Raw genomic sequence first — 15841 nt, 5'->3', positions numbered from 1 at the left:
AAAAAGGGGGCGGGGAGGTTGAATTTCAAAGAGCACGGTTCATCTCAGTGTCACCATGGCAACAAGAGTTAGGAAATAGACCCTCATCTCTGAATGGAACCACTCATGAACACACAAGTGACACATATTCAACAAACAGAGCCGAATTTATATCAACAATTAAAGTATTTAGAAAAATGAGGAAAATAAGTCACATCACTTGACTGTTGAGCTGATAGCCAGGTGCTCACTCAACACAGCTCGGAAAAATGCCTTCAATTTGATATATTAATGGAGGCTGGGGGATGGGGGGTTTTAGCCTGAATATTAGTGCAAACAGATTTGAGACCATAATGAATCTCAGGTATTGTCCCACCTCTACACACTTCCCACCTGAACACTTACACACTACTACTGGTGAGGAACTGAACTAGAAAGCTAGCAATGGACCACTAGGATGAAAGCTACACAAATCATAATTCAAATAAAAAAACCTAAAAAAAAATGAATGGATCAAAAAGGCAAAAGTCAAACAAATTAAATGATAAATGAAAGCAATTGGCTCATGAACTGATGTTGGAGCTTATAGCACATTATTTGGGGTGCGATGAAAGGCAATCAGACATTCATTAATTATGATTATGATGCTCTGTTGTGGATGTCTGGGTCATGTAAAACTGTGTAATGTTTTGGGTTATCACATCCAATCCCAGTGATAAGTTGTCAAAATTGGTCTCAATCAGCCAAACCGTGGTTTTATATTTGAGGAGCACATATTATTTACTTTTTATCCTCAACTGCTCATCACTACAAGTTCATGAAAGGAACGGCAAATGTTCATAAGAGTCATTGCTTTGATTTACAAATGACAAGAAGTTTCAGAAAAGAGACCACACACTCTCTCTCACTCACACACACACACACACACACACATACATACACACACACTCATACACATAAACACACACACACTTCCAAATCTCATTTTCTTAACTTCTGACATGCAATGGGAGAAAAATAAACTAAGAAGAAGCAGATATATAAAACAAATTTTGAAAATATGACAGCTATGACAAAAGAGAAAAAATATTAAAGATGGAAAAAAGGAAAAACAAACAAATGAAAAAAAAAACTACGTTTTCAGAGGAGTTGAAGCAAAATGGCAGCCAGTGCAGTCCCTTACCAGGTTAGTTTTGTTACTAGTTCGAATACGTACGGGTATTCCCAGTAACTGGGGGTCCACCGGCTGACGGAAGGGAAGGGACTCAGGGTCCTGCCGGTACAAAGCTTCCAGGGTGGGCATCAGAGCCTGACGCAGCTCCTCCGGCTTAAAGACTGGAGAGAAGAGAAAAACAAAAAAAGATGAATTAAGGCGAGTTTGAAAATACGAATGCAGGAGCGTCCTGGTAGCTGAATGTGCATGCCATGTAAACACAACGCCCCTGGTTTGATTCCAGCCAGGGACCCTTGTTGCATGTCATACCTATCACTCTCTCCTTATTTCCTGTATGTCCCTTCACTGCTATCCAATAAAAGGCCAAAAAAATAATCTTAAAAAAAAGAATTCAAATGGGACATGGTAACAATGATCTGGTGGGTAGTAATGGGTTACATCTACTGTTTCAAGCTACACTGCTCTACTTTGACATCATTTGTCATTTCAAATCAACATCATTTTCAGTCTGTTCTGTTTTTAACTTCTTACACTTCAAAGAAACTGCTGATCTGCTGATCTCAGGTCTTCTGTGGCTCTCTTGCTATCAGCAGGAGATCCATACAAGACAAACCATCCCTGACTTCACTCCTTTTCTCTGTCGGCTTTCAAACAGCTCTATCTGCTCATGCTGACAGAGCACAGCTCAGACTCCAACAAGCACCAGTTGTGAATGCTGGTCTGAGGTCAGTGCATCAGAGCATTGAGCTGGCACTGAGCTGACAGAGAGTAACAAGTGTTGTGTGTTAACTACGTTTCAGTATCAAAACTTTCTCCCCTGATGTTAATATCAGCCCTACTGCAGATGGTGTGACTGTATTCAGTATCTAATTAAGCTTAAGAGAGAAAAATATGGAAAAGATTATGTCGACATGAAGAACACCGCCTGAATTAATTTGGTGTGTATCGCTATTGTTACTACTAGTTCATAGCTTCTCCACCCACCTCTGCTGACTACTGAAAATTCAAATAACTCACTGACATCACCTTAACATGCAGATAATGACTGTTTGAAGATGAAACATTCAGACTCACTTTTCTTCTTGCTCTGAGCACTGGCGGGGGAGCTGGTGCTGGCCGTTGACCCTGACCCCTCCTCTTCCTCTTTGGGCTCTTTCTTCACCTCAGGCTTCTTGTCTTCAGCTGTTGCTACCGACGATGAAACCGACGATGATGATGACGACGATGATGATGATGATGTGTCCATGGGCTCGCCTTTACACCCGTCTCCTGACACCTTCTCTTTCTTTATCTGTGGGGAACATTTATCAAAGTGATTACTTCTTAAACTTAAATTCAGATAAGATTTTCTTTTTTTTTTTTTTAATTAAGATGAATCATCATGATGAATCAAGACTTCTCAGGATTTTCAGACATCCAGATCAGTGTCATTAAGCCAATGTGGACAATCTTACCTCTGGTTTCTCCTCCGTCTTCACATCAGGCTGACCCTTGCCCATCTTCCCCAGAGCCTTCCCCTCTCCTTGGGTTTCAGCCCCTTCCTCCTCATCATCCTCCTGCTTCTTCACCTCCATTTTGACCTCTTCCTGGCTCGAGGCGGGGCCATCGGCCGAGGCGAGCTGGGAGCTGGGGTTGGTACTGCTGCTGACCGACGCCGGAGAGGATACCTGGCCGTCTACGGACAGAGAAGGCTTCGGAGATATCTGAAGTGAAAAGGAGAGAGATGGGATAAAGTTTAGAATCGACATACAGGAAACCACCCTTTTGTAGTCAAAGAGTATTTGACAATGGAGTATAGATCATTTGATACTTTTGAAGGACAAATGTATTTTTCAAAAGTATGTCTAGACCATCCATTCTTTTACTTAAACTTAACTTCCTGGCCTTTTTTAAAATCAAAAACTACTTGGTTTAAGGAAAAAACAGTGGTTGGGGGTAGAGGGGGAAAAGGCAGGGCGATCCACTCACTGGGGTCTGCGGCAGCTGCAATGGCACATGAGCATTTTGGGTAGGCATCGAAGCCTGACTTGCTTGGGGGCCTGAGGAAGCCGCGCCCCCAAGCGTCTGCTGTGGAAGCTGATTTGCTTTCTCAGAGTTCCCTGTCTGCCCTGATGGCGGCTGCTGCGAAGCTTGCTGCTGCTGCTGCTGCTGCTGCTGTTGCTGCTGCTGTTGTTGTTGCTGCTGCTGCTGCTGCTGCTGCTGCGGTTGTTGTTGTTGTTGTTGTTGTTGTTGTGGAGGGGGCAGCTGGGGTGTGCTGGGCGTCTGTGGCTGTGGGGTCTGAGAGCCATGTAACGTGGGAGGCGTTTGATGGGGTTGAGGCGTTAAGCTGCGTGCTGGTGAGGGGGAGTTTGTTCGGATGGGGGGGCAATGAGGGAAAGTGTTGGTCTGGGTTGGGGTGGAGGATGGAGGCAGGTTGGGAAGAGGCCCAGCACCGCCGACACTACCAGGCCCCATGGAGCCTGCTGAGACTCCAGAGCCTGGAGCAGAAGAGGCAGACTGTGCCGAAGGGCTGCTGGCTGGGAGGGAAGGCGGCGTTGACATCTGGTTCTGCTACAGATGACAAGACACAGAGGTCAGAGCAAGAAGACAGACAGATCTTCAACGAGAACAGAAATCATTTTTCTAAAAGAAAAATACTCAAAAAATAAAAGAACAAAAGCATGGGTTTGTCTAATTAAAGGTTTTTCCAGGTAAACTGTATAAAGTTAAATAAATAAGGAAGGCGACCTCAAAAGGCACAAATAATCCATCTTTAAACTTGTAGATAGAGCCAATAATAACTGATCCATCTCTCACAGCGGTCATGAATTATATGCCTAAACTCAGCTCAGTTAATTATACAGTATTCAACACTATTCATCATTTCCTGCAAAGCAGCTCTCAGAGTTTATGCCTCTGTTCATCATCATTTGCTTTTACACATTCATCTGATTTCAACATCTCACAATACGTTTGCAGACAAACATTAGCACATTAGCGGGTACCACTGTCACTCTGTCACTCAATCCTTACCGGTGGCACAGCAGACTGTGCTCCTGGCTGGTTCATGCCAACAGGACCAGTACCAAGTCCAGGACTGGACCCTGGAAACTGGCCTGGAGGGAGGTACTGGTTCTGTAACTGTGTGGCATTAGGCTGACCCATCCTTGTTTGTCCCATACTCATCTGGAAACAAGACAACAGGGAAGTGAGATGTTTTGGATAAATGAAGGACCATTTCCTCCAACTGTCATATGGTCACATTTACTGTTGCATGGCAGTCAAATCATTTGTTATGAAAGTGTGAAGTTGCATACACTAAATGCGTTTCTCCTGTGTCTTTTTCAGTTTTCAGTTTTCTTACACTTAAAACTAATCTTATAGAAGTGGTAAAAGCAGTGATGCCAACCTGGTTCATCGGAGCATTGAGAGGAAGAGGAGGTGTCGACCTTTGATTCATCGACTGCATCCCCATCTGACCAAACTGGTTCATTCCTAAAAGTGAAAGAGGTCCAAAATGAGAGACGTACAACAAATAATAAAAACACCAAAGGCTTGCTGTCAGTAAAACTACATTATTGATCTCTTTGCAAACACAAAAATGGAGAAAACCAGCGAGAACAGATCTCCTGAACAGATAATTGTGACACCAAACCATCTGAGAAGCTAAGTGTGGAAGCATTTTGAATTTGATACCATAAGATGAATGATCATGGATAGAGATAAGGCCTGTTTTCTGATCAGGATTGTGAGCGTAAAGGAGCTAATGTAGCCGTTTTGACACAATTGTTATAACTCTCTATGAATGTTCTTGCAACAGGGATGTCGTGTCTGCAGAGACAAGCTGCTGCTGAAATATATACACTACCAGTCAAAAGTTGGACTCATTTTCTCACTGAGGAGAATGGAAAGTGGAGTGTCCAAATAGAATTTTTCAAAGCTGTAAAAGCCACAAAAGAAATCCCATTCACCCGTGTTGTATTGGGCTGGCATCAGAAATTTCAGGGTCAAATATCTCAAAACCTGGACAAATAATATCAAAACTTTCTGTATGGCTCAATATCACGGAAGAAAAGATTTGCTTCTAGTTTGAGTGAACCAACCCTTTAATCCTCCAAACATCACCAGCCCTGGGATCCCTTTAAAAGCTTGTGTAACAGGGTGTCCAATATATTCTACAGATTTCATTTCATTCACATCCTCTTCTACTTCAGCATTACATTTTTAAAATCATTTCATTGTATGAATCTCCCATTTAAAAAAAACACATTTCTTCAAGTTTGGCCGCTCAGCATGTATTTGTAATAATGTCATTTACACTTCATGGGAGGACTCACCTGCTGGGTTCTGCATTCTGTTGACCATCTGATTTGGTCCAGTCGGTCGGACCATGGACGGATCAGCGTGAGGACCATCTGACAGGGTGATAAGAGTTACAGAAATTACATATCTTGTCTTCAGGATCACTGAATACCAGTAAAACCAAAAATGACTACAAGATGTTTAAAAAGGGTGAAAAAAAACTATAGTCAGACAAACAAACTTCATCATACATATGTAACAAGTGGCGTGCAGGTGTGTTTGCTCTCTTTTTCCATTTCAACACATTTCCAAGATCTACTTCATTTCACGACTTGAACATTTTGAACAGTGTTTAATGTCAATACAGATGCGTGCCAGAAAACATGAACGTGAAAGTCAAATTGCTTTTCTATTCTGTGCATGCCAGCAGTGTGTGTGTGCATCAATGTGTGTCTATGCACACATAAGCCCCTTTCATACTGGTGAGTGTAGTCCTGCCATGCCAGCTGGACTTTTACATAAACATCAATCAGTAATGTGAATACTTCCACTGCCTGTTTAATGGTGAAACAACAATGTCCCCATATGTTTTATACAGAACAATGAGGTAGAATAACAGTGCAACATTCCCGCCTTGACCAGGCTGCATAAAGGTGGCTGAAGAAAAGTCATAGAAGTCTCTTTACTTACTTGGGGGTTGTCCTGGGACCATGGGTGGCTGTCCCATGCTGGGAGGCACCTGTGGGAGGCCTGAAGAGGCCATGCTAGGCTGGCCAGGCATCATGCCCTGCTTCTGGAGCCGTGTCCGCCTCTTTTCCTCCAGCTCCTTTTGGATCTTGTAGATCTTCTCAGCCAGTAGGTGGTAGTACTCCGCCTGGAGTGAGTGAAGCACAGGGAATGTTACAGGACACATCCCAGCGATGCAGAACATAAATAATAATAATAATAATAATAATAATACATTTCCTAATTTCTTGATGGTGATGTTCATGTCACAATACTTAACACCAGTGTTGGTTTCTTACCCTACTGTTGGCTGACTCGTACATGTCCCCCTCTACTTTCCGAGCGTAAGCCACCAGATTCTCCATCCGCCGGTCCTTCAGTGCAGCTGGGTCGGGTGTGGGAAAGATGGCTTGCACACTACGAGCACACAAACACACCAAGGACACTTACACAATATTTCTTCAGACAACTACAATTAAGATGACATGAAAAGCAGAAAAATATGCTCTAAATGATGCAATATTGAAACGAGTTCATTTCATTAGCTCCGGCCTCCTAGTAAGATTTTTTGCTTGTTTTTTGGTAGCAGTTGCAAGACTCTGCAGACTCACAGCTTGTGAACAAGGTGATTGCGGAGGTCTTGCGTGATGTCTTCATGCCAAGACTTCCTCATGCCTGCAGCAGAAGGAGGAGTGGCAGTAGGCATGGAGCCCAGGTTGCCCACGCCGTCATTCATCAAACTGGGGACAGGCAAGAAGGGGCGAGAGGAGTAAGATTTGAGCCAATGCAGAGCTAATTTAGAGAATTTTCTGTAAGTCGGTTATGTGACAGCAGCCTGACTTGAGAGAAGGTAAATAGTTGTGACCAACGGAAGGCAATCCTACCTCTGTGCATTCATGTGTAACATGGCGTCTGGCAGTAGGGCGGACTGCTGGTTGGGGGACTGCACCCCTACTCCACCATTCACTCCCATAGAGTTTGCTCCTGTAAAGAAAAAGTTAGTAATAGTTTTTTTTTTAATTTAAATTTAACTTGTGTGAGAAAGTCAACGTATAAAAACACCTGTTACATTTCTTTAAAAAAGGTAGCGTCACTCATTCTGAAGACTTTTTGAACACCCAAACAAATACACCTCTCCCATAATGCTCCGTCATATGTTTCGCAACCCATATTCACAGACGCACATTGCCGAGGCAACAACCTAAAGAGAAATATGGCGGAATTCCGATTGATGCATCAGCTGTAGAGTCACTTCTATTCCTCACACATTCACACTTACTACATGCTCAAAAACTAACTTATAAGACTCCATCCACTCTCTCCACCTCTCTGTGGCCTCCCCACTTCTCACTTGACCTGCGTTCAGCGTCTATCTCCACAGAAGCAGCCGCCTGTTAGCTGCAGCTCCTGCAGAGCCGAGAGAAGAGCCGGATAAACTTCACCAGGCCGACTGACAGCAGACACTTACTGACCCAAAACAGTTTGCATGTCGGCTCCACGGGAAGAAATCATCAGTGTTTGTATTTACTGATTCATTGATACAGTTAAGTTGAAAACACACACATACAGCAGGATATTTGTGTGATTTAAACAGCTGCCTGCTCAGATTACGCTTCACTAAACGTGACAGAAACAGATTCGGAGCGTAAAAGAAATGTGGGGGTCTTGGATTCAGTGTGGATTGATATATCTAATAAAATGGAAGCGTATCTGTTCCGTGAGAAAACACTTTCTGTATGAATTGGTCATGCCCCCCTGCCACACACACACACAATTCGGTTGCTGGAGATGGGGAAACTGTCACGTTCTCACACGGACAGCTGCTCTGTTGACTTTCCCATGTCCTGTGAACATGAACACCCCCCTGCTGATGTGTTTGTTTCTCTTTTACAGAATCAACGCTGAGTATGAACACCCAATTTTTTTTCGGTGCACACAGAAGGGACAGCAAGTGGCCCATGAGGAAATATTCACTGAATTTGATAAAAAGCGTATTTAACAATCTTTCTCCAGAATCACTGACTCCACCTTCATGTTCAACACATACTATCATGTGATTACACTTAAGCCAGCAACATTAATTGAAAAAACTGTATTAAAATGCTACTTCACATCACTTCTCAACTGGTTTGGCATCATTTGCACTTATAAACATAACATTTTTAATTTCAAAACACATGATTACAGAGCGAACGTTTAATTTCTTCCATGTTTTAATTTCAGCTTAAAAATTGTTAGCTCTGGCATGTTACCACATAATTTGTGATATACACGACGGAAAAACTAACCCATGGTGTTCAGAGTCCTCATGCCAGGCTGCCCTGGCAACCCCTGGTTTGGCATGTTGGCCTGCGGTGACTGCTGTGGAATCTGGTTTCCCTGGTACGTGAGGCCGAGAGCAGCATAGGCCCTCTCTATGGAGCTGGGGTCAATCTGGTTGGGAGGGTTCAGGTTCGGCGAATTGGACTGTCCACCTGGCACCCCCGAACCTAATGAGTTCACCAACCCCACACCTGCACTGTTGACAAGAGCTGTGGTGATGGGAAGAGATAATTGATGGGAGGAGGAGAGGAAGAGCAGTAATAAAAGATGAGCATGTGAGGATTCATGGATTTTACTGGTTAGTTACAATATATAATATAATGTGTAATAACTCAATGATCAGAGCTGCATGAGAAACACTCACATTGCTGGTTCCTCTTGTCTCCAGCGTTTTTCAATGGCAGGCATACAGGACAGTCATGTCGCGTGCAATTCTTCCAATGAGAGATGATCTGTCTGGATGAGGCACAGTGCGCCACTGCAGGAGAAAAGACAAATGGAGAGAAGTTTGAGAAAAAGAGAAGAAGCGAGAAGATGGTCAGAAAGGGAAGCCAAGTGAAATGAGCAAGGGTGACACAGTGAAGGAGGGAGAAGAATGATGGGACAAGAAAAGGATTAGAGAAAAAAAAAAAAAGGAAAAGGAGATTCAGAAGGAGGAGAGAGAAGCCAGAGACTAAGAAAGTTATTGTATGAGTCATTCAGTACCATAAAACTACGTCCAGATGGAGACTCAATGACAGAAGCTGGAGGAAAAATTACAGTAGGACGGCCAGCTACAGGGAGAATAACTCACTCTGATACAACGACAAATGGGCAGCAAACCAAGAAGGATATAAACAACATACAAGAACAAGGGATAAAAAGGAAAAAAACTGAATTGCTGCAGATACATTGCAGCTTTAAACGCTCCCTAGTGTTGATATAAACCACACACCATAAAACTAGCAATCAGCATAATTCAGCAGACTCACCCTGGCAGGACTTGCCAGCCTGGCAATGAGTCATGTGGTTGAGCACGTTCTTCATGGTGCGGCAGTGGGGCAGGTTGCACTGCCGCACTTCCCCGTTGGCCTGCTCCCTCCGCTGGCACTTGTGCGCATGGAGCAGGAGGACCAGCTGCTGTTGAATCAGCTTCCGCTTCTCGGGGTCTGCCGTAGGGGGCGCTGTGCCGGGACCAGCCCCTACGGCACTTAGCCCAACCTGAGCCCCTCCCACTGCTGCCGCTCCGCCGACGGCTGCGGGTTGCTGCTGCTGAGGGGCCTAATGACAAAGAGGAGAGAGGGGTAAAGATGAGTGTTAGAAAGAAATAATACAGGTACATATAAACATTGAAACATTTATTAGATAGTGACCATTTATTTACCTTTCACTGAGCCATGTCATGTCTAATACATTTTAATATTTAAGGAGTTCAACACCCTACAATGATCTGTGTAGAAATAAGCCAGCAAGTCCATTTCATTAGCCATTAGTTCCCCAATGTTCAACTTTTATCCAAATCATTGGCTTTTGAAATACTGTAATACTAAAACCATAATGTTTCTTTTAACACCTTATTGACAAGGACGGTAATAACCTGACCAGCCAGTTTTGGTGCATTCGGTTCATCTTAAGCCTCACTTTAAGCTAGTTCTTCACTGAATTCCCCCACAAGACAACCACTTCCCTCCTATCAACCTGAAGAGTCAGCCCAGGCTGCTTCCCATATGAGTAGGTCTAATACATCTCTAAATCAGTTAACACATTATTTCCTGTTAATTCTGTCAGTGACTGTAAGTTTTTTGAGGGAGTAATTTCCTAATTCAGTTACATACACGCGTCTTTTTTGTGACTAAAAAAAAAATCCCCCAAAAAAGATGAGAATGTCACAGCTCTTATATTTAAGCAACCTGAAGACCCATGATCAGTGACTATTGAAGACATGTGGGAACAAGAACGAGGGGCGGACCTATCGCTTCCCACAACTCCTAAGCTGGGAAGGTTATCTCTCACCACAAAATATTTTGATCACTTACATTAACCTGTTCAGGTATTTAAAAGCAGCATTTCATGTTTTACCATGGTGCAGAGGTAGTTTATATTTCAGCTCATTTCCAGATAAATACAGTCAGAAATCAGCTGAAGTTCACAGTACAAAAAAAAAAAAAGTATTTCTCTTTCAAAATGCCATGTTGTCTTTTAGAGTGCTGTGGAAATTGTTGTCACTGAGGTGTCACATTGATCACACAGAGCGCATGAAGGATGTTTCGGCTCTTCAAACAAGCCCCAGTTTGAACGCTCGACTGCGACTGTGATTACTGTCTGAGGTTTTTGTTAGTGGAGAAACCGGTTTCTCTGCCTCATCCATCCACACACGCACGCACACGTAATCATTTGCTTATAACATACCAATACAGCTTTATTAAGTCACAAATGCAAATCAGGAAAACAGGATTTTATATTACGTGATTGATGGTCACTTTTATTCTGTGTTTGATATCTTTAGCTGTACATCAAAGATGATGTAACCACATTCATGCAGGTGTGTTAGCGATTTTCCTCGGACTGATGATGATAGCGCTGCACTGAGTCCCTCGAGGTTATTAGGCTTCATAACGGCCCCACTCAAAGGCTCAATATACAATAAATTATGATATTATTTTGTTATTCTTAACAAAGCCCTTGGTGTGTACATCTGCCTTCATTTTCTGACTTACCAAGCTTACCATATCTGAAGGCAAAAGTTTACAGCTATTCCAAACGGGCATGCTCAAAGGTGAGGTGAAACGCCTCATGTCAAAGAGATGAAGTCGTTTTTACATATAAAAATCAATGGAAGCAACCAGTTAATGACTTAAAAAAAAAAAAAAAAAGATAAAATCCTACTTTCTGTTTCACTTCTGCACACCTGGCCGGCTGCTGCATGTGGTGAGTTTGATGGACAATTTTGCAAAGTTAATAAAATGAATTTCATGCAGAGGTGAGGTTCAAACAAGCACTCGGGACTGAAAGCCTCAGTTTACTTAAGCCAGAGCCCATTGGCTCTACTATGCAAATCTTTATTTGTTGGTGATTATTTTCAGCCACTAATTTTCATGAGCTATTGAGTATTTACAGCAGCAGGATGATGTATGTGGGGTAGAATTGAGATAAACTACAGCACCCATCATGTCCAGCGTATCGAAGCACAGAGGGGGAAAAGCTTTGGTTGTGCAGGTAATACTAGTTTGTAGCATCAATTCATTGTGATTTGGTCTTTTCATGGGGTTTGTTGACATAAAGAAAAGCACAGAATACCAATAGACTTATCCTTTAACTAAGAATTGGAAACTCGTCCAAATCAGACGTGGTATATGAGAAAGTGTGTATGGCTAAAATCTGTAATTTATACATAAATCCTACCATCCCAGGCATTCCTTGACCCGGCTGCACCTTCTTGTCCATGTTGAACTGGGTGGCCATATTGTTGGGCAGGCCCGCCTTATTCTGGAGCTGTGGGCCCAGCCCTGCTCCAGGCAGCCCCTGGCCAGCAGACTGGCCGTACGGACCGCCATAGGGGCCCGCGTTGGCCATCATATTCATCTGGAGAGCAGGGCGAGAGGAAGTAAAAAGAAAATGCGAGAGACAGGGAAAAGAGAGAGGGGAGGAAAAGGAAGAGGAGGAGGGACAGTATGGAGACAAAGCAGGAGATGAAGAAATAAATTGTTTAGCAGATCAGATAAATTACTTTTCATGATCTATGACGGCATGATTTAAACAGCCAGACTATCGGTATACAGACACTCAAGGAAGAATTATGGGAGGGATTATAGTGTCAACTTTTTGGGTTTGAGTATAACAACTTACAGACTGCTTGAAAGTTGCTATGACAATGCCACTGAGTAAAAAAGGTGCTAGGAAGACAACAGGGAACCACTTAACAAATACTAGTAATATGTACAGTTACAATATCACTTCATTTTTGTCCCGACATTTTGTTCTCTGCAGTAAATTAAAAACAGAAACAATCTAAATGTGACCTTTGCAAACAAGGTCACTGACTACTATTTTCAGCCACTTCAGCATCTGGCCAAACTATTCCTGATTTCAACAGCAGCACATCAAACTGATGGGTGAGGATCCAATAAGGAGGCTCCAATAAGAGCAATAAAGTGGAGTGGTTTGTTAACTGATGTTATGTGACCAAGAGAGACTCGTGAAACTGTTTACACTTTTACATCTGAACTTTAAGTGAACATAAATCTGCCTACATGGTTAACACAGTGGTTTGCAGCGCTGCCTTCACATCCTTACTACCAAATCATAACCATCATGTGGCATATTGACAAGCAAAGAGGTTAACCATCAATACCGCAGAGTGAACAGTGATCTAGTTGCAAGTCCAACACATGATCAAATTCATGCCTGAACCTACACCTGCTCTGAAGAACTCGTCTTCAGCTGTACAGCCTACAACTACTATCAAGTCTGGAAAGTTGTCTGCACACGTTAAATGTGTTCCAATTTCTTCTAAATCCCTGTGATGAATCTTAAATTAAAAAGCCCATTTTAATTTTTGTCTAAATATTGTCCTTTCAAATATAATATATTGCACTTGGAAGACAAAATGTACTTTTTAAATTTGTTACTTACTAAATATTTTCTGTATACGAGAATTTTTTTTTTTTTTTTTTTTTACATCTGAACATGCAGGTGTGGGATTCAACAGACCACCAAAACTGTACTTTGTTTAGGAGCATCTGGAACCTCTTAGTCTCAGTGAAAAAAAACCACAAACTATCATGATTAAATTAAAATGAAATTAGCATTAAAATAGTTGCTTCTGAGACATTAGTGTAACTCATGGTCCTGGTGTGCTTACCTTGTTCAGTGCCCCGGGCTGCTGTGGTCTTAACCCTGCCTGACCCCCAGGTCCCATCTGCTGACCACCCTGCTGTTGCTGTAGGGTTTCCGCCAACAGATTACCATTGTTACCCATGCCTGCACTGCCGGGGTAACCCATTCTCGGCGAGCCGTTCATCACCTGCCCCGCCATCAGCCCTTGCTGTTGCTGTCCAGCGTTGCCCTTCTGGGCACCCATCATGGCAGCTGCCCGATTTAGCGCTGCCACCCCTCCCACCATCCCAACCTGCTGCATTAATCCAGGTTGCTGCTGCTGTCCCTGGGGGGGCATGCCTTGGGGTCCACCAGAGACACTGACACCCCCCATCATCCCCATGGAAGCCCCGGGTCCTGTGCTGTTGGAATTAGGACCACTCTGCTGAGCTGGTGGTCCAGCACGCAAGAGTTCAGACAACTGTTTGTGTTTTGCAGCTGCGTCCTGGCCTCCTCCCATACCGATCCCTCCAAGACTGGTATGGAGTTGACTGACATCCCCTCCATTGGTCAGTCCCAGGTCTGGAGAGCTGATGAGCTCGTCTGGGAGGTCATGCTCCAAGTCAAAGAGTGAACCAAAATCTAGGCACAAAAAAGAGAAAATGCTTATCCACCAGAAAAATTCAGTGAAATTTTAGGAATACAGCCACAATATTTCAAGGTTAATAATTAAATTAACATAATTTTTGTTTATAGTGTGGCACGGCTCTGACACCACTTTGAAAACTATCAAGCACTGATTTGGGACCTACAGCTAGACAGGCAGTGCAGCAGTAGCTGCCTCTCACAGCCTGGGCTTCTCTCCTGGGCATCAGTTTGTGGTTTGATGGGATGCCAAACATGGAGAGTGAACGCAGTAGGGTCAAGGTGAGAAGCCGCAGCGGGGTAAACACTAGGTAGGTGTGTGCATTGGATCCACAGTTACGTGGTGTGAGAGCATGAAATAGAGGAAGGTGTAAGACTTAAGTTATATCCACTAAGAAAGGAGCCAAAGGAAAAGGGGAAATGTGTTTTACAGGACATTGACTCAATCAATCAAAGTAGACTTTAAATCCAACATGATACAGGAAAAACTGACATCTTCCCTGTAATATCACAAACCAAGTTGTTCTCTATGGATGGCCCCATGAAAACATTATGCACGTTTGATTTTCTATAACGGCCTCTGGCATGTTAACATCCCAACTAAAGATTGATGTTACAGTGTGAAGATGCCGTGCCTGTGTTTGACTTCATGCATGATACTGTAACTGCTGTAACCCTTCCTCTGTCCTCGTGTACAAACTTGCCATGTATTACTGCATTAAGAGCTCACATACTGTGAGAAATTACACATGCTTTGAGCTTACTCTTTAAAAAAAACAAAAAAACTCATATTCATTCATTTTCTAACACAACTGGAGAACTGGAGTTGTGGCCACTACTTTTTAAAATATAATTTCACAATTCTATAAACTTTTTGTGGTAAGCTATACGCACTGATTATCGATTGAATGTCTTAATCGTTGTGGTTGTGCAAATTAATGTGTTTATTCGTTTGCAATTGCGGTTTAAATCACAGTGCATTTGAGTGGTTTGCTTTGGCTAAGTGGTGAATTTGAAAAGTAAACTAGAAAAAGTGCAGCGCATTGTCACCGTGCAGAGGCAGACAATGGAGGCTGAACAAGAATGGGCACCGTCGGTAGCACAATTGAGAAAACTAAACGCCTTTGAACAAAAGACGTGAGAAGAGGCATTTCGGAGACGATGGTTGAGATGGCCCTTCTACTTACAACGCGGTAACCAAATTGAAACGGACGCAAAGCTGCATCTTCAGTGGGACAACAAGGCTTTGCGCAACTTTAATCAAGTGTCGAACAATAGCTAGCTGGTATACGACAACCTTTCACTAAAACAAGAGTATCCCCACTGATAACACATGTACACCAAATCCATGGCCCCACACAGTTTCTTCTGCGGCCACTGAAAGGGCCAATTCCGACTGAAAAAGTCGCTGTGGTGACCAATACGGTTTAATTAATCACTTATTTCCTTTGCTAGCCAGCTACTGAGCTCAGCTGAGCCGGCGGCTAGTTAGCTAGCTCGCTCGGTTCCCGTTACTTTCTCCTAAAGCTAGCTTTGAAACGAGCATTGGTCTCCACGCTTATAAAATATTCACGACGCCTGGTGTTTAATGTGTGTCTGTGCTCTCAACCTTCCGATGTATTAAACTTCTAAAGAAGCTAGTAAAGTTGAAGCGAACTGGGGTGGCTCGACTCTTCCATTGTTTGGAGGAGGATCATTTGGTCTCTAGCTAGTTAGCCTCTTGAGGCTAATGCATCAAAACATCACTCCTGGAAAGTTGCTCCTGGCGCCAGCTACAACGATACTTCGTGTTTTCTCGATAGCAATCCAAATTTACCAGACTAGCCCTTTTTTGAAAATAAAGCTACCAATGCGTGCACGTTTAAAACCATTTAGTTATGGAGCAGCTCTGTGTCAGCCCAAGTAAGTTGCAGTGCAAAC

The 15841-nt window shown here is 43.1% G+C and overlaps 1 protein-coding gene across 4 annotated transcripts in view; it reads right to left on the bottom strand.

Moving 5' to 3' along the window:
- The window catches only part of ep300b (E1A binding protein p300 b), a 33093-nt gene that overhangs the window by 15035 nt on the left and 2217 nt on the right, over positions 1 to 15841 (bottom strand). The window contains exons 2-17 of one of the 4 annotated variants that reach the window (XM_053337768.1): positions 13323 to 13918; positions 11864 to 12043; positions 9454 to 9742; positions 8847 to 8960; positions 8449 to 8691; positions 7045 to 7144; positions 6772 to 6900; positions 6460 to 6577; positions 6125 to 6308; positions 5470 to 5547; positions 4542 to 4627; positions 4166 to 4318; positions 3122 to 3703; positions 2608 to 2856; positions 2228 to 2444; positions 1163 to 1314 (exon numbers count right to left, since the gene is read on the bottom strand). In XM_053337768.1, the coding sequence (XP_053193743.1) occupies positions 1163 to 1314; positions 2228 to 2444; positions 2608 to 2856; positions 3122 to 3703; positions 4166 to 4318; positions 4542 to 4627; positions 5470 to 5547; positions 6125 to 6308; positions 6460 to 6577; positions 6772 to 6900; positions 7045 to 7144; positions 8449 to 8691; positions 8847 to 8960; positions 9454 to 9742; positions 11864 to 12043; positions 13323 to 13918 (3470 nt within the window). The remainder of the gene's footprint in view (positions 1 to 1162; positions 1315 to 2227; positions 2445 to 2607; positions 2857 to 3121; positions 3704 to 4165; positions 4319 to 4541; positions 4628 to 5469; positions 5548 to 6124; positions 6309 to 6459; positions 6578 to 6771; positions 6901 to 7044; positions 7145 to 8448; positions 8692 to 8846; positions 8961 to 9453; positions 9743 to 11863; positions 12044 to 13322; positions 13919 to 15841) is intronic. The other 3 variants (XM_053337771.1, XM_053337769.1, XM_053337772.1) reach the window with 3 other exon arrangements.

The sequence above is a fragment of the Scomber japonicus genome, chromosome 18 (assembly GCF_027409825.1).
Source record: "Scomber japonicus isolate fScoJap1 chromosome 18, fScoJap1.pri, whole genome shotgun sequence".
NCBI classification, from domain to species: Eukaryota; Metazoa; Chordata; class Actinopteri; order Scombriformes; family Scombridae; genus Scomber; species Scomber japonicus.
Note: the sequence above shows the minus strand (reverse complement) of the source record. Positions and strands in the feature narration are given on the sequence as shown.